Consider the following 23,304-nt stretch of genomic DNA (forward strand, 5'->3'; position numbering starts at 1 on the left):
GAAGCAATATCTCAATATCTCAGTGTAAAAGTGACCGTGCACTGCCTGCGGGGGGCAAGAGGCAGGGCAAGATCCTCTCGCTGCATGTCTAATGTGTCACCACATGAGAATAGCAGAGGGTAGGCAGCACTGCGATAGTGGTGGCTGGGCACTGGGATTTCAGAGGGGTAAATGATTGCCCTCTAGGGGACAGAGAGAGAGTAAGAGAGGGACAGAGAGAGAGTGATAGAGAAGCTGCTTATCAGTGGAAGCTTGGCAGCCACCTAAAGCTGCTGGTGTCTGTGGTGGCCTGCCAGGAAAGAGCTTCTTGTCCTGCTTGACACAGCAAACCCTTCAGAATTTTCCTTACCTAACAATGCAAATGCATGAAGACACAAGCATTAGAAATGTCTTTTCATGAATATGGTTTAAGGCTCATTAGTAGATTTTGCATGCTATACTAAAATTCATAGCACAGAGCCTTTCTATTATGTAGAGACAGTCTATTATTTTGTATTGTGAAGAACACTATTATAGAACATTACAAACCACCAAACATCATGAACACTTTAACACCAAGACTTTTAATTAAAACAAGAGTAAAATAACCTATATTAATTTATTTCTCGATGGCCCAAAAGCCAGACTGTCTTATCTGCCGGTTTCGGGCAATAAACTGATGTCTATCTGCTTGACAAGACCGTGTTCTTTCAAATTCCCCATGCGCTTCTGACACTGATAACCCCGCCCACAAAAATCCCTCCACCAATCACATCTCAGCAGCCGAAGCGAGGAGTTAACAGATCAGCCGAAGGAGCTTGAGGGGCGGGGTAGAGCCGAGCTATTGGATAATTATAAGTGACGTAGCAGGCGTGGAAAAAAACGCCGAGAAGTAGTTAAGAAGAGAGCCAGTAAGTTTGGAAAGAGGTTTGACTGGAAGCTTTAAGGCTGCAGAAAGGAGGAAAAAAAATCAGTGCGAGTGGAGGAAACAGCGTTCCAACGCGAGGAAGTGTGAAGCCGCACAGCGGATCATGGTACAGCAAAGTGAACACAGCGAGACGGAGAGCGGCGCGTCCCGTGAGGCCACAGACACGGAGGAGACCGAGATGAGCGTCTGCAGCCCCGTGCCGCCAAAACCGGACTGGTGCCGGACGGCCACCGGCCACATCAAACGGCCCATGAACGCGTTCATGGTGTGGTCCAAGATCGAGCGGAGGAAGATCATGGAGCAGTCTCCGGACATGCACAACGCCGAGATCTCCAAAAGACTCGGCAAGCGCTGGAAAATGCTGAAGGACAGTGAGAAGATCCCGTTCATCCGGGAAGCAGAGCGGCTGCGCCTGCAGCACATGGCTGACTATCCAGACTACAAGTACAGACCGAAGAAGAAACCAAAGCTGGACAACACTTCCAAACCGGGCGCGCTATCGCCAGAGAAAAACGGCAACAAGGCTGTCAAAGCTGCCGCAAAGAAATGCACAAAGATGAAGCCCAGCAAGCCGGGGAGTGTCGGCGTCGGTGCGAGAGTCGCGCAAGACGTCCGGTGCAGCTACGCGTTCACAAACTTAAAAGTCAGCAAGTCAGTCAAGAGGGAACTTACGGACGACGAAGACGACGATGAAGACGACGACGATGATGACGATGAGGACGACTACGATGACGAGTCTCCAACGCGCTTTAAAGCTGAGGACGACGAAGAGAGCCTGAGGCCGTACGGTGTGGCCAAAGTGCCGGCGAGTCCCACGCTGAGTTCAGCCGCGGAGTCGGAGGGCGCGAGCATGTACGAGGAGTCGTCCGGTCGCGCAAATGCAACAGCCGGCTCCAGACTTTTTTACAGCTTCAAGAACATTACGAAGCAGCAACAGCCGCACCACGCAAGCCGACCCTCTGCGCTCTCGCCGGCTCCGTCTTTCCGCTCTGCGTCCCTCTCATCGTCATCGTGCGGCGAGGACGCGGACGACCTGCTGGTCGACTTCAGCTTAAACTTAGCGGCGGGCGGCGAGCCGACCAGCCACGCTTCAGGGAACTTGTGCCTCTCTCTGGTGGATAAGGACTTGGACTCGTTCAGCGAGGGCAGCCTCAGCTCCCACTTCGAGTTCCCGGACTACTGCACTCCAGAGCTGAGCGAGATGATCGCAGGGGACTGGCTTGAGGCCAACTTCTCCGACTTGGTGTTCACCTACTAACAGGCCCAACTGTCCTCGGTCAGCGAGGTGACCGGCGCATCTTCAGGTTCTTTCAGACTCGCCTCTTGGGTTTGTGCCCCTTCCGGGTGGCGCAAGGAGGAAATGGAAGCGGACGCGCCACGACAAAGGTGACATGGCAAGAAAAAAAAAGTAACGTTTGTCACCGCCACAGGGTTTTATGGGTGTTTAATTCGGTGTGAGGCCGCAGGTGGAGAGCAAAATGTTAAAGATGAACTATGCATTCACATCCCACCTCGTGTGTCTACATGGAGCTGAAACTGCGGCTGTTCCTCGGAAGGAGGCGAGTCTACACCACTTCAGGATGTTCACTTTTCCAGAGGGTTTTATGTGATCTTTTTTTTTCTGTATACCACAAATTAGTTTTTTGTAACCCTCCAGCCAATGGAGATGCGGAGATTAAACTGTTCTAGGACACAGGTATGGCAGGAAGAGTTTTTGATACATAACCAACATACCTCATCTTTTAAAAAAAAAAATGCGAAAAGTGAAATATTTTCTGGCATATTTTTGTACAGTTAAAGGGAATGTTCTTACTGTGCTCTCAGTGAGGTTTCTTCAGGCACTTCTACCCGGTTTCATTGATTCAAGCATGCAAGGGTTAAATGACATCATCTTTGCAACTTAAATGCCTTGGTATGATTTCACATTCTAGGCTGTGTACAGGTGTAGATCTGACCATGCATTTCTCTAGAGATGTACAATGGAATTGGGGAACTCTAGGCCTCATTGTTGGTACTAGATTCAAGATTGTATATGTTCTGTAATATAGTAAAAGCTAGGAGTTTATGTATATCAGTGTGAATGGGTCCCAAATAGCAGGTGTGAAACTAAAAAAAAAAAAAAATTGTTTTGCATTTTTACCATCTTAATGGCATTTTTATTTTTCATTATTTTGTGCAATATACTCTTGAAATGGACCATCTGCGTTTTGTAGCAAAGGAAAATGCGTTACATGTCGTCATGCTGAAGTCTGTATCTTGACAAATAAATCAGCTGGAACTGATAGCATGTATGTCTGCTTTATTGTGTGTGTGATAAGTGATCGAGTGCAATCAAGGCCATCTTGTTGAATGTGTCCTTTACTATTTCCCCCGTCCCCCCTGACTCTGACTTCTTGAAAGCAGCAAAGGCTATTTTTTTTTAATCAAATCTCACACTCTTAAGCGGTCACTCTTGATTGGTCAAACTTCTCCCCCCATTGGGAAGCTTGATGTAAGCCTCTCTTCATTCAGCAGCCACTGGACTCCAGCATATCGATGCAGCTGTTTCCATGTGACAGCCTCTCTACTTACAATGGCAAAAGGAATCAAATTTACAAGTTATCAGGGGAACCTTTCCCCCCATTCTTTTAGATGAATGTCTCCCATGAAAAGCTTAGATGTAATGGTCAAAATCAGAAATATAGAAATCAGAAATACAGAAACAGAAGGCTCTTTGTTATAAATATACATTTAATGTGCACGTTATTTATATCTAAAGTGTACCTATCCCATCACTCTAAAATGCAATCAAAACACAACTGTACTTGGTGACTTTTACTCTGCAGACATGAGGACTGATATCTAACAGTATACAACCACATTCCTGCCTTGGTTTGCCACATATGTTAATCTATAGGTGGAAAGTCTCTTTCTGGATGGCTGCCATGCTTGTATGGCTTTGATTATCTCTTCCCCTGTTCTTTTTGGGAGTGTGTATTACTGCTCAGATTACTACTGAAAGGGCCTCTGTGAGAGTGTTGCTTTTTCCTCTCCTTCCTGCTCATCCACAGGGCCTATCATTTCCAGGATAACATGTTCTTTGAAAGATCCACCGGCTAAGATAAAGCCAAGGAATCTCCAAGGCAAAAAGCACTGTTCGCTTTCAAGTACACTGTTTGAAACTATAGTTAGAAATGTTTCAAGGATCTTTGCAAAGTTGATTAACATTCTGTTCACATTTGTTGGGGAGCTGATTCTGTATTTGGCCATATGTTGACACAGCATATCAACCGTGACCAGACCCATTATGTGTCCTTTCTCTCCACTGATGTGCAGGTTGTTCAGGCACTGCTGCTTAGGTGGGTTATTTTAAAAGTCACCCCCGTAGCTGTTCTATTGCTTGATTAGCACAGGTAGCTAAGAGTGCTTCAAGAGTTCATTATGATCAAGGATCCTGATCTTTTACTATATGGTCTACAAAGTACAGATTTAAACACTCTCAAGTGATGACATAGGCCTGAAAATCTCCATGAGCTATTGAACATCTTTGATAACATCATTAATACATATATTCTCCCAATTTCACTATTAATATTTATGCACTTATTCAAGAATATCACCGTGAAGGTGCATTCACAGGTGCGTTTATCTGGAATTAGATAAACAATCTAAATATAAATACATTCATCATTTGGATGGGTTTGAGTAAAAGTTACAAAACATGAAATGTGTGCTATAATAGAGATAGATATTGACAGTATAGTGTTGCATACCATATCTAACCTGATTACCCGACCGCATTCATGCATGAATGCGAAAGAAGCTTTTGATATGCGCACATGTGCAGCTTGTAAAAGATCTGAATTAAGCTGATTTGGCGGTGTCTACACAAGTTCAGCACTCAGCTGGATGCCTTCCTCCCCCTCCCACTCGCATTTACAGCCTTTCTGTTGCGCCTTTATTAGCTGCTCTGTTGCCTCAAAAGACTATCAAGATGACAGAAAATAACAAGCAAAGCAAATTATTGACACTCGTGCTGCAGAAAGCGCGTCTGTATCGTCATCCTAACTACTCCCTGTGCAGACCCAGATGGTGGGCTGGTGTGAAGCTGCCTGTGCGTCTCTCTGTAGCACTGCCTAAACCCAAACAGATCTGTTTATAAAATTTGCAAGCAAAACCGTATGCTGTTGCCTCCAGAACCAGAAACTGGCACACTCACTTAGATAGGCTCGGCAAGCATCTGGCCTGTTAATGCCATTAGTAAACATTACACAAATTGGTTTTGATTTGGAAAAAAATGAAAAATGTTTAAAGTTGGAATGATTTTAGCAGTGCATTTGTTTCTTCAAAAGCAGTAATCGTAGAAGAGGGAAAAAATGAATACAAAACAGTTGCACTGTGAGTTGGGATTAATTTCTAAAAGCATTCGAGGGAGACGATCCAAAAAGGAGCGACTGAACACTGAGATTTTAAGTAGTGATTATTCACAGCATGTCGTCTGCTCAGAATTTGTGCATGTTTCCTGTATTGTGTCTTATATTTGTGAATTAGTTTCACACAGCAGTGTTGTCTGGTCCTGTTGACAGCCTCACACCATTTCTATACTGTCAGTAATGGAAGGTCAGTTTTAAGTGATAGCCCAGGGCGAGCAGGAGACTACTGTTTCAGGAATTTCCAGGAATAATGCTTCCATATGACAAATCCAGAAAGCCTTATAAAAGTGGAGTGGTTATTTATGAGAATGCAAGTCATGGAGTCACTGAGTTCAAGGCCTTGAATATACTATTTGTAGGTACCATTAATATTTAAGAGATTGTTTCTCTCGTCTTGGTGGTACAGTGGTGCAGAATCTACATTCATGACGCCTCACAGCTTCCGGGTCCTGCTTCAGTACTGGTTCGAATCTTAGGGTGCTGTGGTGTTTCAGAGCATGTTTTCCCCAGATTTCCTCTGGATTTCTTCCTACCTTCCAAAAAAACATGCTGGTAGGTGGATTGGTGTGTGAATTGTATAAAACAAAGGTGTGTGCATGGAGCTCTGTGATGAAGCTCTCTAGCATCCAATCTATAGTGTATTCCAACCACACAATGTGGTTTCTTTAGGAGTGCTGCATAATCCTACATTATTCAAAGTTACAGATGATGACTTCTGGTCTGTGCTTTTCCTTAACTAAAAGTCTCAGCTTAATTTTTGCTCTAATGAGGTAAGCAAAGGATCCATCAATTTTCTGTACCACTTATCCTACAAAGAATCACAGGGAACCTGGAGCATGAGGATTTGGGGTAGACAGCCCTAGATTGGCTGTCAACACATCACAGGAGACAATCTCATGCACCCAGTCAGCCTACAAGGCTTGTTTTGGACTGGGGGAGGAAACCAGAGTACCCAGAGGAAACCCCTGAAGCGGAGCGGAGCAGAGGTGGGAATCAAACCCCTAATCCTGAAAGTTGACCCATACTCCCCCACCAAGCCCGTAACCAAAAGATGACTGACAATATAGTGTAACAGTTGGGGCTGTTATTCAAAATACTACACTTATCCTGATCTCCTGCAATCTCTCTCTACAGAAAGCACAACACATGTTTCCCTACAGGATCAAGTCACCATCAAAGCCTGCTACTGTTGTCTGACTATAAGCATTTCAAAATACTGAGAAAGTTTTATGTTTACTAAATCAATAACAAAATGTAACTTTGTTGATTGGCACATATGAAACTAGCTCCTGGATAAATAGTAGTCATTTTACAGCCTCTGAAGTGCTAAACATCATATACATGGTAACTGCAGCCCCAAAACAGAAAACCTTCTCAAGCTGATCTCATAGGTTTAATATAGCACCAGATATTAGCAGTAAATAAACCGGGAAATGATTCTTGATACATGTAACCTCCCGCACCTCTATTAAGTCCTGTTCTATAGACGTGGTAAAAATATCTCCTTCTGGAATGGCAGAATGTCATGAGGAAATTGAAACGTCAAAAATGTGATTTCTCCCTGATTTGCTCTTTGCGTCGTCTTCTTTAGAATGTGCCATTTATACGACCATATTCTACTCCATGAACATTTACCCCATTTATAACATATATCAATAAATTATGTTTTCCACTTACTATGTGATATTGGGTTTCTTGAGGATTGTTTGTTGCCATTTATTTTTTGTGTGTGCCTGGTTGTGTAAGTATGTACACCCCTTAACTAATACTTTGTTGAAGCACCTTGTTTTTTATTATTATACCACTCAGTCTTTTTGGGTAACAGTCTACTTGGCTCTCAAATATTTCCCTACTGGTTCTTGCAAAACATTGTAGATCCATGAAAGTGTAAGGGCATCTCCAATGCACAGTCCACTTCAGGTCACAGATTGTTAGTTGGATCAGGTCTGGGCTCTGGCTAGCTCATTCAAAAAACATTGATTTTTTGGTTAAGCCATTTCTTTGTTGATTTGAATGTATGCTTTGGGTCATTGTCGTGCAGAAAGGTGAAATTCTAGCAGACACCTGAAGGATTTTCCAATAAAATCAGCTGTTATTTTTAGCAATTCATGATTCCCTTCACCTTGGTAAAGCCCCAGTACTGGCTGAAGAAAAGCAGTCTTAACTCATGATGCTGCAGCCGCCACACATACAAGGAATTTGCCTTGGTGTATTGGTGCACAACAATAAAAATAAAAACATAAAAATATAAAGAAAAGTCTTTAAGCATTTTAACTGTGTAGAAAATCTAGAAAAAAAATATGAACTGTGTAAAAGTGCAGTACTATATTGTATAAAAAAGTGAACCAGTGCAAACAATTAAATTCATATTTATATGCTGTAATCTCACATTGTACGGTAAAAGCTCTGACACAATTTATACTGGTTGCATTTTTTTACATGGCTGTGTAGAATTATATTTATTTTAGATAGATAGAATGAACAGATTCTTGCAGATACATGAGCAGACTGCTGGCTAATTTATTAGCATTAAATGGAATAATGTAAGAAACATATAATCAAACTGAATTTGATTCATTTTCCATTTCAGTTCAGTTTAGTAAGCTGTTGAACCTCTTCCACTCCACTATGCTCAGTACACACTTCATAAGAGAGACATAAAGAGAGACAACATTTACTAAACTGTCATGTAAATGGCCTGTTACACTTACTTCAGCTCAGTACACACTTTTAACATTGCTACTGACACCTCTGATTACTGTGTAGTGTTCAATATATACTGTTATATACTGTATTGTTTCTTGTATAGTTCATGGTTTATTGTATAACTTGTTTTTGAATTTTTTGTGTATATTGACTCAGTCACTTTACTGTTTGTGTTACAAGACATCTGGTATTTTTTCATATAAAATGTAGCACCATAAATTTAATCTAATTATATCTCACTCATACAGTATAGCATATTGCCCCTGTAGCATAATATAGCCCCTATAGCATACCTAAGAGGAGAGGAATGATAATATTTTCTTATTAATGATTTTAATTTGAAGATCCTAATCCTGTGTAAAACTTTAAGATTTAGAGAAGAGAACCTTGCCTTTCTTTTCACCATATCACCCTACAGTGTGTTTTGTTGTGTTCACACTTTTCAAGGGTGTAGAAATCCACGGAGATTTCTTGCATCATTGGGTTTACGGCAATTAGGGGACTGTGTTAGTAGTTAGGGGACATCTTTGTTTGTTTGTTTGTTTGTTTGTATTTTACAATCATTCTCAAATTCTGTAACCAATCACAGTTAATCTCTCCAAGTAACATTTTCAAATATACTATTTCCTGTACAGGAATTTTGCGGGGTCGAAATGTTGTATCAACACTGATGGTTTGTTAGATTTAAAAAATAAATAAATTAATTAATTAATTAATAATCATTTGTATTTCCACCATTTCCATTTAAATAATTGAATGTATGTATATGATTTGTAAGAAGCTTATTGCTCATAACCTTGTTACCTTGTTACTCCAGATTACATATAATGGTTTTTTGAAGCTCTCTTGTGAACCTTGTTAGGGCTGCTGTATTAGCAAATGTCCCTCCTGACCTCAGAATATCCACTCTCCACCCTCCACTGCATTCTCCAGCCTGACTGCATCAGTGCTCCTCAGGTCATGTTTCTCTGCTTCCCCTTCTCTCTCAAAACAAACCTGACCCAAAACTGAAACCTCCCATCCTCAGAGGTCCAGACCAAAACACAGATAAGCCCGGCTTTCTGTTGCTTCCTGCCGAGCCCATGCACTGATAAGAGCTCACAGATGCTGTTGCCGCTGGAGTTCTAACCCACAGAGTAAACACTGTTATTGCTTTTATTGACCAAAGACATCAATGCCAATCACTCATAACCTAGCAGCACTCCCCTGCCATATCTTCTTTGCCCTGGTGTGTGGCTTTTACTTATAACGATAGAGCAGACAGCACAGCTGTTGTAATTTCACAGCTAGGCATTTATTGTTTCTGGACTTATTCCAGCATGGCTCGCATAATTTCGGCTTTGAAGTGCCAGTGAATGATTAGAATTACACACCTGAAAAGGACTGACATTAAGCCACGATAGACCCCTGAGAATATGGCTCAGAAGAGTGTAGAATAAATCCTTTACTGAGAGACATCGGAATCAGTCATGCAATGGCGTCGAATAACATATGTTATTTTAGTTTTAGTGTTTTTGTTTCAAAAGTCTTCCTTATTCTCTATAAATATGAATACTCACATGCGTGAACCTCCTTTTGATACAACTAGTGACATATCAGCATATGTTTTATAGACAATAATCCCCATAACATACCTAATTACTGTATATATTTGCAATCCAGATAACATTTTCAAGCAGGTATTTGTTATCTGGCAACATAATTGTGCAATCCAGGCTTCTTTAACCTTCCAGTGCAGGACAACCCTTTTAGCTATTCATTGATTTAATTGATTCTGTGAACGTTACTTTCTCCCTCTGTGCAAACTTCCCTCTTTTCCTCTGCAAGATAATTTCTTTCTTAACGTCTGCCAAAGGACAAGGGCATACATTTGTGGAGTTTACTTTATTGTGTGTGTGTGTGTGTATGTGTTCCTTCCTGCATGGGTGTAAATGTTTTTGGAATTAAGAGATAGCATGCATAGAAAAATTCACATGGATTTTTTTCATGCACTGCACCCTCATTAATGTGGAGGTATAGCGTGGAGAGCTTTTCTTATTTTGGCAAACTATGACAGCATGCCAGAGATTTAGCACTAATTATGTGTGGAGGAACGCACACACACACACTGGGTCTACAGTCGTGCATGTATACAATGTTTGAGTCTAAGTCACTGAAATGTGTGGGGGGAAAAAAAAGGAATCTGTCTCCCGATGTTCAGTCAAATTGAGAATGGAGAAATTACCAGCTGTCAAAATGCTTTCTTACGGTCTCTGCCTAAAGGAAAACCATTCTAAGCCAAAAATATGTAATAAGCCGGAATATTATCTTAGTAAAAGATGGTGGAGTGTAAAGTCCCATGTGTTTATGGACAGAAGGGTTATCCAGCTCTGGTATAATTAATGCAGAATAACCCCAACTCGCCATCTCTACTTCCATTTTTCTCAAATTAATGTGCAACCTGTGCAATGCACTGTGTGTGAAACAATTAATTGGCTAGTTAAATGTCCTATCTTGTGAAAGTAGCTGTCTGGTCTGCGCCTTTTCCCTTCTCTTTCTCTCCTTTCCATACCCTTCCCTTCCCCCGCTACAGATCTTAACACATGCACACGTTAATGGCTGAAAGTCTCCTGCTAAGTGAGTTGTCTGCCTCATGCGCTGTGTTGGCAAAGCTCGACATTTGATTGAGACCATTCTTTCGAGCTAATCCTAGAAACGGAGCTGGCAAAAACACAACAAGTAAAAGTGCAAATACTCATCTAAATAAATACTTGGGTAAATATTGAAGTACAGCTTCAAATTCTTCACTCCTCTTAAACAGACAAGTGCAAAGCCTTTAAATTACATAATATGTGACAGTAAAAAGTTTCACACATCTGCCTCAAATTTCCAACTGTTTTTATGAACTTATGATGAACTAATGCTTCTTTCACCAAGAAACCTAGAAGGGGGAAATATTGGCCAAGGCTAACTATATGCAGCTTTAATCGTAATGTCTGAAGTGTTAGCTAGCATGATAATAACAGTTACAACACAAAACTAGCTGAATGCTTGCTCTAATGATACAAATTGTGTCACAGTAAAAACTTGATAAGTAGAAAGTGTACATAGCAGTAACCTAGTGAGAGACTGCAGTGATGGGGATTAGGGCTCATTCTTCCTGTCAGAAGAATTTAACCTGTAAAATGTTAGATTTGTTAGGAATCTCATCACAAACAAGCTCTTTAACCTGGACCTTTATAAAAACATCCACTGATGAAGACACAACCAGCATGGTGCTAGCATACATAGTCCCCTATGTATGGAGACTGTGTCAACCTAGGACCACCTGAGTAAGTTCCTAGAGAAATAACGAGTAACGAGTAGAAAGTAGATGTGAAGTGAGCAAAAGTCAAAAGTATTAGGTGAAGATATTCTTAAAATCCAGCATAAATTACATATACTTTGCAATTTGCATAGAAGAAAGTTTATCATCTGCAAATACCCACTTCATCACTTTGTGATTCTGGTGCCAGTTCTGGCTGTCAGCCTATAGGCATCAAAAAATGATTTTAATTCTCTCATATATTCAAGACACCTGATTAATGCTGAGGAAATCAGTGTCATTTTCCAGTGCCGCACTGTGTTTACGCCAATGGCAGCAGAACGTTTGTGTATTATTAAATGACAAGGCTCATCTGTTATTCCTCATGTTGGCCACCTGCATGAACGGGAGGCTGAATGAGTGATTGATGGCGTGCCTGAATCCTCCAGAGGCTGTCAGCTTATATCTGCACAACACTCAACATGTACATGTGTCGTGCTGGCGAATGGTCGATCGCCAGATTGACGTCATCTCCGTCCGGATAATGTGTTGAACATACCTGTGTCTTTCACAATTATTGTGTTTGTTAGTATAATAGACACGAGTGTGAATACCATTAAAGAAAAGTAATTCCATGGTTTGATGTTTTGGTCCAGGGGTTAGTGGTTAGCACCTTTACCTCGTGCATCAGGGGTATGGGGTTTAATCCCCACCTCTGCTCTGTATGGGCGGAGTTTGCTAGGGTTTCCTCCAGGTGCTCCAGTTTCCTCCCCAATCCAAAGACATGCATTGGAGGCTGCATATCATCTCTAAATTGTGAATAGTATGTGGGTTGTCCAGGGTGTCCCCTACCTTGTACACATGTCTTCTGGAAAAGCCTGTGGAAGATAAGGGGTATAAAAGATGGATGGATGGATGTTTTTGTCCATTCCAAATGTTTTTTTATTCCAGTACAGTTAAGCTGGAATAGATCTTCTTATCTTTTACTTCAGTCCCCGCCTAATTATGACACTATCCACATTCAGGCATGTTGGGACCAGGAAGCTAGATGGCAAAATAAGATATTTTACCAGCATTAAGTTGGGTAGAGAATGCATTCCACGTTTGATCAGCTAGCTGAGATGACCTTGGTGAACTAGCAGCGCCGTGTTCCTAAACAAACATGGTGTCTCATGTCTCTTGGCTTTCAAGCATTCCTTTTCATGTCTGCATCTGAGCCTTGGTGTTTCTTAGCCAAAATGTTTTTCGAAGCTGTTTAGGTCTTTAAGGCCAAGCAAGAATTTGATGTAAGCATGCATTGGTCTTCACAAGTCTTTTCTGTTGCAGCATCTGTGCTGGGAAATTTGATCCAAAGGGGAAAAAAAATTAGCTGCAGGCTGGAACTCGGTGCCTGAGCCCAGCCCACAATAGAAAAGTATAAGAAAGGCAAACAGAGGCAAAGACAGGGAGAGGGGAGATGGGCACGCACCCCTTTTGTCCAAGGTCTCTGCTGAGCTTGCCTTAAACAGAGTAGCTCTTTTTTAAAAAAGCTTCTCATGTTCCTGAGCGCCTCAGTACTGCTGAGGGACATGAACACCTGAGAATCTGCGAGGGGCCCATTCTTCACAATGCTTGTTACAGATAGTGAATACTTTTGTTTCTATATGATGTATTTGTATTGATTTATCTATTGAACACAACTTTGGGTACACTAATCCTGACCTGCTGTTAAGTCAGTATGCAGTTCTTGCCTACAAGCACCTGGGCAAACAAACAGTGAAATAATGAAACACGTCTTTCTTCTCTTTCTTGAGCATATTCAAGTGTCAATGCTCTGAAACACCTGGTCAGTTGTATATGAACTACAGCGTAATTCACAATCAAAGCACACATCTGATTTCGGATTTTCACATTTCTGCAGCCCTTTGATCTTCTCAGCACCTATAGTCTTCTTTACACCAAAGCAAAACACACACACACACACGCCAGAGGCAACTGCTAAACAATTCTGTTGTGTTCGTCTGAATAGGTTCTTCATATAGAATACACATTCAAGTGTACAGACTGATATAGTATATGTGTACAGCACAGCCATGGGTGCGTGTGAGTAATGCCTCCTGAATCTGTGCCTTTGAGCTGCTGATTCATGTGGTCGGAGTGTTTGTGTATGGGGGAAAGAAACAGCCTGTCATGCCAGGGCGGTACTTATCACTGCATCTGTGAGCTTGCGGTTTTGTCTCTCTAGACGTCAGAGGCTTTGGATCAGTTCTGCAGAAGCTGCTACATGCTACTGAGGCTCTGGTTTGAAATGGTCTCAGACAGCAAAACAGATGGAGGGGAAAAGGAAGGAAGGAAGGAAGGAAGGAAGGAAGGGAAGAAGGAAGGAAGGAAGGAAGGAAGGAAGGAAGGAAGGAAGGACACAATTAATGCTCTATTTCCTCCCTAAGCAGGCAGCCTGTTGATGGTGGTGATGGAAGAGTTAATGTGTCCCCCACAGCCCTTACATAAGCTTTTTTTTATAAAATGCTGACAGCCAAAAAACCCAAACTCAGGCTGGCACCTCCGTGCTGGGAGGCGCAGACCGTTGAATCGAGACCTAGGGGTAGGTGGCAGAGACAGCTGACTGGCAGCGGGCCTAATTTGCCAAGCTTTTTGCTTGGCCCCTCTCTGTGCATGTCTCGCCTATGCGCCTATGAGCCCTCCAGCTGTGTGTGGGCCACTGAGCCAGCAGCGCTAACATAAACACAAGGCATTTTAGAACGGCCGCACTGTACACACTGGACATGAAAAAGAGGCCTAGTCTTCATCTGAGCACTGCACTCTGAGCCATACCACTAACTGTTACTAGAAGCATGTGAATGTGTGTGTAGGAGTGAATGGAAAGAGGGGACATGGAGAAACAGAGAGAGAAAGAAAGACTCTTGTCTGTGGTTGCAAGCCCTGTAGTCCACCTCAGTGACATATTAGACTGTACGGAGACCCGATGATTACAGACCACCAGTAAAGAAACCATTGTTTAAAAGCATGTTACAATTATAGCATGAGGTTTAAACACATTTAGGGTGGATCATGGCTAAGTCTATGACCCGGTTCAACCATATTATTGTTATCCTGTGAAATGACTCCCCAAACAATGACTTGTTTTTACAGAAAAACTTGCATCTTTTATGAATCTTTATCCAAAAAAAAAAAGAAATGGAAAATGTGTGAAATACCATAAATCCCCTCTAACCACCCCTTCTTCTTGTCATGATGAGCGATCTAACTGATGTTGTCTACTTTAACTGGAAGTAGGAATGCTTCTTTTATTCCCTATTATATAACTGAACACAAAAAACATAATAAACATATAAATGTTACCAAATCTGTTTTATTTGCATACAAGTATCTGTGAATCAGTCTGGAGGATTCATCTTCTATAGAAGTTCAGGTATCTGCCTCTGTTCATTCTTATCTCCGGTTGTTTGCTATAGACGAGACCGCGGTCTCAGCCTCTGCTTGTTTGGCAGCATGTAGCGTGATGTTATTGAACAAGCAGTGCTGGGGCACAGCCGAGTGTGTGTTCGAGGTGGGAGGTCAGAGAGTCTGAGACGCAAGTGTGTGTTTGTTCAACTGTTGAGTTTTTGTGTCTGGAGCCTGGAGTCCAAACATACAATCAAATAACCAATTACTCTTCCACTGCTATGGTAAGATGGCTTAACTTCTGATTCTTTACAGTGTTAGAAGTGGTATTTATTGGCAAATGTTATTTACACTTTTTCCCTGTTTAAGAAACAGTGAAAGTTCACTTAACGGTCCTGTCTCATGTTCTTAACCTCATAGGTGCTTTTCGTTGATGATGCTCTCTCCTACTTATTATAATTCATTAAGCATGCCCTCAAGATTTGTTCATATTCATTAGCTTGCTAATAGTCTTTTCAAAGAAAAGAGGTAAATGTTTCCCACTTCAATACAAGCAGACACCTTTGACATCAGACGTCTGTAATGTGTTGCTCTTTCAATTTATTATGTAACGGAGGGACACCACAAGCTAAATCAAGCTGCTTGCGGTCGGACTGACCTGTGTGTGTTCTGACTGTTGTCCTGGAAGTAATGAGCTGTTCCTTGATTATGAGAACAGGAAAAAAAACCCCAAGGACAATTACCCAGAGGTTTATGTATAGCTTTAGAGCCTCATTTATCAATCTTAAGTAAAGTTGAATGTAAATGTTTTTGTAAGAGAAACCAAAGACCAAAAATTCCCAGACCTAAAGGTTTAGTAATAGTGATTTTCTTCATTCTCATGCATCCTGTATGTTGATAAATACCAATTCCTCTAAATAACCAAGAGTGTTGATGATATAGCTGATTTACATTTACACACAAACCTGCAAAAAGACAAAGCTCACAAAGGGCTAAAAATGTCAAATGATGGCTAAACAGTGCAGTATGTGCGTCCACTAATGTATAACTGAATAGCTGGTCTTATTTATCTTCATTTATGATTCTTTCATGTTATTAACATGATACGACCAAATATCACAAATATTTATGTGAAATAAATAAACAATTGACACCAGACAGCATATATAAATTCATATATAAAATTGTAGTAACTCACTGATTACAAGATATGAAGCTGATAAATGGAGGCTTGCATTAGTGAGTGTACTATAACATAAATTTACACAAACACACGAGACTACATAGGATATAAACATTTCCCCAAACGAACTAGTTTTTGAATACCGAAGACATTTCTTGTCTAAATGCTCCTGTGTACAATATATGAATAAATTCATATATGTCCAGTTTGATAAATGAGGTCTATTATGTAGTAATAAGGCACCACCAGCTGTATACAGTGGAGTAGATTCTACTTATAGCTCTTCTCCACTCATCTCCTGCTTCAGCAACAATTGTGGACTAAGGATTTTCCATATCCTGTTTGGCAACTTTTCCCATCACCAAACTTTATCTGTGAAAATAGAAGTCATCTCTCTGGGGGTTTTTAAGATTTATATATATGTATACTGTATTACTTAAAATTCAACCAAGTGAGAAAAAGGAGCAAACATTTGTCAGTGGCCCAAATAGAGCCACGTGTGCCAATACTTTAAGCTGTAATGCAAATATAAATGCGTTTGACTACAAAGCCTACAATATGACATGCAGTCGTCCATTTTCAGGATGCACTGATGTTCAATGTCTGTCTACGCTATTTGTGACAGCGTCAGGTTTTTTATGTTACTTCCACTCAAGGCTGCAAAATAGTGAACAGGAAACCGCCTTCGAAAGCACCCTAACTTAGAGATTTTAGTTAAATCACAAGGAAGAAATGTAAAGCAAACTGTGAAAGGAAAATACTATTTGGGGTGGATAAATAAAATAGAATATGAATAATTTAATTGCTATTTTAATCTCCTTAAATTATTTAAATTGCTAGCTCTTAAATTCACCAGAAAAAAAATACTTCTCCCGGTAGGGAAACATTTCCAGCCGGAAACATTTTAATCAGGATGTCTGTACAACTGGGTCTGATAAATCAGTGACCTGCCTGCACTATTCTTAGCGCCACCAGATTGTCCTGGCTTGGATCACATGTTACCTAGGTAAGAAGGATTGCCAAATTGAACATAGGTATATAAGTACAACACAGCTGGCTTGGCAGTAGATAGTGTTATCATGGAGGATTGTGGGTAATTTGCTGAGCCGTGCCATAGCATACAGTGGAAACGCTTTAAAATGGTGATACGTCACAGAGCAATCACAGTGAGTTATTCAAAGGAATCTTTCACATGGCCTGTGATTTTGAATGGTGTGTAAAAATAGAAATCATTTTTTTACTCACTTGGTATTAATTTCAATGTTCTGCTTTGCTGCAACTTCTTATAGTCTAAAAACGGTATAGTAGTGCATCGAATATATGTGATATAATTTTTTTTTAAAAATGTGTTAGTTAAAAAATATATTAGATAATCACGTTAAGGCAAAAATACAATTGTACAATGATAATGATTCAGTATAAAATAAGCTACAACCAGTTATATTATTAAAAAAAGTTCAAATTAAAAAACATAATTTCAGCAAACGGTATCCTAGAAAAGTGTATTGTGATCAAAAATATTTAAAATAGTCAAATGCCATATTATATTATCATCACCCGCCCTAGCCAGAAAAAAAAGACAATATATTAGCTAATATCTTGATTGTGTGTTATTAGATAGATAGATAGATAGATAGATAGATAGATAGATAGATAGATAGATAGATAGATAGATAGATAGATAGATAGATAGACAATTGAATATTTGTTTTTATTATAATAATATTGTAATGAGAAATACTAGATCAGTTTGACATTAACCATGATATTTAAGATTTCTAAGATTTTGCACAGTATTCTGTGTTGCGCCTTGTATTATGGCCTCATCTTATAAGAATAAACCTGCTTTAACTGACCATGCCGTGTTTCTTGGCTCTAGATTATTGTTTTCTGCCTGTGCATTTCTGATTATTCTTGGCCGATGTCACTAGTCACACCAAGAAAAAAATTAACTGTCTGTGTTTTTCACATAGCGTGTCATACAAACTGAGACAAACAATGTTTCTCGGTATTCTGACTTCTTTTCAGATCTAGATATGGAATAAATAACAAACAAATAAAGGGCCGGTAAGGCTGTCTGTTCTGCATAAACTGCACTTACAGCTCGCTGTGCTGTTCTGGCAGTCGGCACTGAAGCGCAGAACGTCATGCGTAATGTTGATCACCACATTTACTGTGACGGTAAAGAACATCCTTAAAGGTCAACAGTGTGCAAAGGCATTAGCGTCAGTCTAAAGGGATCAAGATAATATTGTCTGATATGTAAGTCGGAGACATCAGTGAGAGATAAAAGAGGCACTATTCCCTGATTTGTTTCTAATGTCTGTACTGTCACTAGTGCCTTTAAACCACAAGTGATATGAGCAGAGCCCAGGCGTTTCCAAATGCAGACTGAAACAAACTCCGAGGACAAAAGAAGCATCCTCTAGCATAGTACACTCAGCTCCCTTGATCATGTAGCACACACACTATGAGAAAGTCGATTGTTTGAGATGACAAGAAGGATTGAGTCATGATGCCAGGTTTATTGCGTGTGCATCGCTTGCTGTTCATCCAAGGGTTCAGATTCGGTCTATTTATTATAGCTATGTAATCTTCTCTGGAGCCTTGAAAATGCCATAACTCACTACTTAAAGGTCTCAATATCTTGAATATCTATAGCCTAAACAACACCCTAACTCATTCCCATAAACCTCAGGTTATGTGAAATGTGTCTCATATGTGTGTCTAATGGAACAGTCACATAGTTGTGATATTAGCACATGCTTAGTCACACTGACACCGATGCACACTAACTCTCACAACCATAACTAACTGGCGTGTTCAAACACGTAGCGTTTTAGAGAAACATTACCTGCTTACTCCCAGTTTCAGTGGGCTGAAAGGATTGTGTGCACAGCTCTGCTTAAAAAAAACAGCATTCACTGCAAAGTGTGTGCAGTGTACACGAGTGGACACATGACATACTAGTGAGTTCTTTAATTTATGGATCTCCAGGCATGAAAACGAGTATCCCAGACTACAAATGGAGAAGAAAAAGCGTTCCTCAGAAGTTATTTGGATAGCTAAGGGTGAAAAAAAAAAACCCACTTACTTTAAGAAAACGTCTAAAACAGCTCTTTGATAATGGCTGTATTTTGCTGTTAAATATGTGTTTAAAATATTCAATTTAATTCAATTCGATTTTATTGGTATAGTGCTTTTAACAATGGACATTGTCTCAAAGCAGCTCTACAGAAATACAGTACAAAAATTCAAGATTAATAATACATTTATATTTAAACTTATTTGTATTAATCCCTAATCCCTAATGAGCAAGTCTGAAGTGACTGTAGCAAGCAAAAACTCCCTTGGTAAGAGGAAGAAACCTTGAGAGGAACCAGACTCAGAAGGGAACCCATCCTCATTTGAGTGACACAGAGAGTGTGGTTATAAAAAATGTATTTTCTACAGTCAGTTGGAGTTCCTGAGCAACTCATTACACATTAGCTCAACATCTGAGTTCATTATCAATTCCTCCATGTTGAAGCCTCCATAATGGAGATACAGCACATGTAGAATGTTATTTTGTGTATTGATTAGGAGGTTGTTGTCCTCAAAAGCCACATGGAGTTGGCATCTTCTCATCTTCTTCTCAAAACTTCATGAAGCAGAATGTGTTATGCTAATGGCATGAGGACTTTAAGTCCACTATATAAGGTTTGTGAACACCTGACTATCAGGTCAGTCATATGTCCCATTCCAGTTATAGCCCTTAGTAAACCCTCATTTGCTGGCTTTCACTAGATTATAGGGCATGTCTGTGAGAATCTGTTCATCCAACCACAAAAGCATTAGTGAGGTCAGACACTGATGTCAGCATTTCAGCTCATCCCAGAGGTGTTCAGTGGGGTTGAGGTCAGGGTTCTGTGTGGGACACTCAAGTTCTTCCTCTCCACCTTTGTGCATAGGGGATTTGTCAAACTGGAACAGGTTTAGACTCCACCCCTTACTTCCAGCAACAGAAACTGTAATGCTGCAGCACGTAAAGGCAACTTTGTGACCACACTTTGGGGAAGCCCCATAAATGGGTGTGATGGCCAGGCAGTCAGATGTCATACTTTTGGCTATATAGTATATATTTTATAATTTCCTTTCAATGTGTCATTTAGATAAAAGCACTGTACTTTCAAGGTGACATCAGTCAACATCATATTATTATTAAAAGCAAAGAGGAAATAATGAGGAAAATTTCATTTTCATCTTCCCTTAATCTTCAGGAATATCAAATGATGCAACTTTCTGTTGAAAACTTTCACCACTTTCCCTGTGAAAGGGATTCATTTGTGCTTTTTGTTATTTTTCCTAACCCACAATAGATAGAAGGCTGTTTTAAGTGCGATATATGTGAAATGAATTTACACCTGAATGCAAAAACACATTAAGTGTGTAATGATTATTATATTTCAGTATAAAACAGTTATAGTGAGTTAGGAAGACAAATTTGTAGGTCTTAATAATTTTTTATATAATTAATTTGAAATATGCACATGGGTTATTGTTGAGAGTACACTTTTTATATTCAAAATATCTTTTACCTTCAGTTGATAAACATATTTGTAACTGTAATATGTGTAAAAGTGAGACAGATATGGTCCACCAACTGTGAATCACCTTTACAGGTTCTCCTAAAAGGGCTCTAAGAGCTCTACTTTAAACGTTGCTACTACTTCTCTGATAAAAGAAGCGTTTTTGATTCAAACTTTTACAAACTGAGTAAAACTTTTACGGAATGGGATCTTTAGCACTTTAGCTTTCAAAAGAGAATCGAAATAAATAAATAATAAATAAAAGATTGACTATTAAAAACATTTATAGTATAATCTAGCAAGTTAACATAGCTGGCTAATATTTTCAGAGAAAACTAGCTAGCTCAGTTATTTACCTAACTTTGCTAATGATTAACTGTCGAAACAATACATGCACAAGTTACCCTTCATCTGCCTTTTGGTAGCTCCTGAAGAGCGAGCTGTTATCTTCCACTGGACTGCATTGGAGACAAGTGCCTGTGGTGTTTACTGGTGAGCTAATCTTTCTTTCTTGCTGCATGGGCTGTTACTGCTGACCCATAGAGGAACCTGGCTGTGTTATCTGGGCAGATTTGGGGCCGCTTGAGGCTTAATGTGTCTGTGAGCAGGTTTAAGGTAAACAGTGTGATTCGCTGCCCTCACAGCCTGAAAAACATCACCACAGACTCATTCTCAGATAATGTTTGTGAGTGACATCTCCAATATACAGCAAACTCTCTCTCTCTCTCTCTCTGTTATCATATGACCTTCTCTACACTCCAGGAGGTTATATAGTGACAGTAGGTTTATTGTGAAGCTTATTGCTGGGGTAACAGTGGTAGCAAAACTTTGTCCAAAGGTTCAGAGGTTGGTCACATAAGATTTCAGGTTGATTTGTTCAACAGCGAGTTGCACCAGTAGAATCTCTGTTGTAGCTGAGTTTGAACATAAACAGCCACTTTGTTTAAGATTACAGCCTAAAAAATATTGCATGAAGTTATAGTTATAGCACTACCTCAAGTCAGAACTTCTCCTACCCTCTATGGGAAGTATTTTGTGGTCTATGATCATGGAACATCACAATCTCACTGAAATACACTGTTTGTAACGTCATATATCAGTGTAAGGGATTAGAGGAAGCAGAAAATATTTTTTATTTTTTATAACATCAGGCAGCGTATCACTCAGGTCTATTTGAGATTATAGGCAATGTAGCTCATATTTATTTACCATTAATGTAAAGTTATACTTTATTCAATGCAGAATGAGTATGCAACTGCTTTGTTAACTTTCGTTGCTATGGTTTGTTATTAAAATGCTGCTGCTGCATGAGAGCCCAAGCAGAACAAGCACAGAAAGTACACATACACGAAGAAAAATAATTTGAGTCTGAGAGACAGACCTTATACATTATCTACAATGTGCTAGTTTTAGAGTAATTACTCAATAAGGTTTGGGACTGAATATACACCCTGAATTTCAATCCAGTTGGTGTAATTGGGGCTGTAGGACTCCATGACATATTACATGCTGCTGAAATCCATGAACCATATGATATCGAAATCAAGAGCTAGAAATTATGGAACAACTGTTTTGTACTGAGATAAAAATAAGTGCTACCGTAGAGAGATGTTTTTCTTTTAAAGCTCAGGTGATGCAACACACCCTCAATACATGGTAGATACCGTCACAAATTCAGCACTCTAAAAATTCTATTTGAGTCTATTGCTTTGCTAATAACTCGCTGAAAACAGTGTTATTGTGACTTATTACCTTAAGTCAAAGTTAGACATTTACTTAAAGATTTCTCCTGTATATAAATTCAAGAGCTTGATTAGGTCTGTCTTTGCAGTGGGGATAGATCTGAGACAGGTCTGAGTCTGGCTTATTCCATGTGCTAGCAGTGTGTGTTATGCCATGGTGTGAAAATGAAAGCTACACCACAGAGCACATTGCTTTTCCACTGCAGTTCAGAGTTTGAGTGTCTCATATCCTCTCATTCTGTTAATGTTTATGCTATCCAAGACTAACGCCACAGTGTGCTGCAGCTGCAGAAATATATATATATATATATATATGCAGAAAGAATGAAGTGGTAGAGGAGAACTTGCAGGGTCCAGGTAAAGTGTTCATGAACAGTAAAGGCAGATGTGGCTCTTCACTGAAAAGTAGAGAGTGGAGAACTTTTCATTTTCTTAATTTACTTTATAATTTCTTCTGAAATGCATTTCTTTTACTTCAGTTTATCCTCAGCAAATAAGCATTCTCATCTGGCAAGCTAAAACAGCTAGCTGATGTTTTCAGAGACATAAGCCTGCTTTCTTAGCTATTTAGTTAACTTGGCTAATGACCATTTGGTAACATTGGTACACTTTGCTGCTAATTTACATTGGATTTTATTGGAAACAAGTGCCTGTGGTGTTTACAGAGAGAGAGAGAGAGAGAGAGAGAGAGAGAGAAGTAGAAGTATAGAAAGAGAAAGCGGGGGAGGGATAGAGAAGGAGAGAGAGAGAGCTAGAAGTAGGGTGGGAGGGAAGGAGTGGGGGGGGGCAGGGAGGGAGATAGAGGGCACACTTGGCTCTGCAAAGAGGAGGCAATTGAGAAACATCAAGTTGGAGGAAAAAAGACTGGGGTCTGATCCGTCCTAGGAGCATGTGGTGCCACAAGCTGGCAGGCAAGCGAATAATGAGATTTTGATTTAAGAACTGCTCTCAGATCAGCCGTGTCTACCACAGGTCCGTACTTTGGTGTGGTTGCTCTAGCAGACATGTTAATGATGCTTGCAGATGAGTCTGCCATACACTTTCAGCAGTGCTGCAGTTTGCACACTGCTTGGCCCAGAACGGCTCCGCTTGTGGCTCGGGTCCTGCAGATTGCCACGTGAA

The 23,304-nt window shown here is 40.2% G+C and overlaps 2 protein-coding genes across 2 annotated transcripts in view; both read left to right on the forward strand.

Moving 5' to 3' along the window:
- Positions 1 to 871: 871 nt before the first annotated feature.
- Positions 872 to 3,189, forward strand: sox11b (SRY-box transcription factor 11b). The gene has a single exon (XM_058378505.1). It carries the CDS (start codon positions 1,011 to 1,013, stop codon positions 2,163 to 2,165), a length of 1,155 nt encoding a protein of 384 aa, XP_058234488.1. The 5' UTR covers positions 872 to 1,010; the 3' UTR covers positions 2,166 to 3,189.
- A 17,678-nt stretch (positions 3,190 to 20,867) lies between these two features.
- rnf144ab (ring finger protein 144ab) overlaps positions 20,868 to 23,304 on the forward strand; it is an 82,014-nt gene continuing 79,577 nt past the window's right edge. Inside the window, exon 1 of the mRNA XM_058379709.1 lies at positions 20,868 to 20,932. The gene's annotated coding sequence lies outside the window, so the exon portion shown is untranslated. The remainder of the gene's footprint in view (positions 20,933 to 23,304) is intronic.

Source organism: Hemibagrus wyckioides, linkage group LG25, assembly GCF_019097595.1.
Source record: "Hemibagrus wyckioides isolate EC202008001 linkage group LG25, SWU_Hwy_1.0, whole genome shotgun sequence".
NCBI classification, from domain to species: Eukaryota; Metazoa; Chordata; class Actinopteri; order Siluriformes; family Bagridae; genus Hemibagrus; species Hemibagrus wyckioides.

Bases quoted from the DNA above. Each gene is read 5' to 3' on its own strand.
- sox11b (XM_058378505.1), top strand. From the start codon at position 1,011: ATGGTACAGCAAAGTGAACACAGCGAGACGGAGAGCGGCGCGTCCCGT.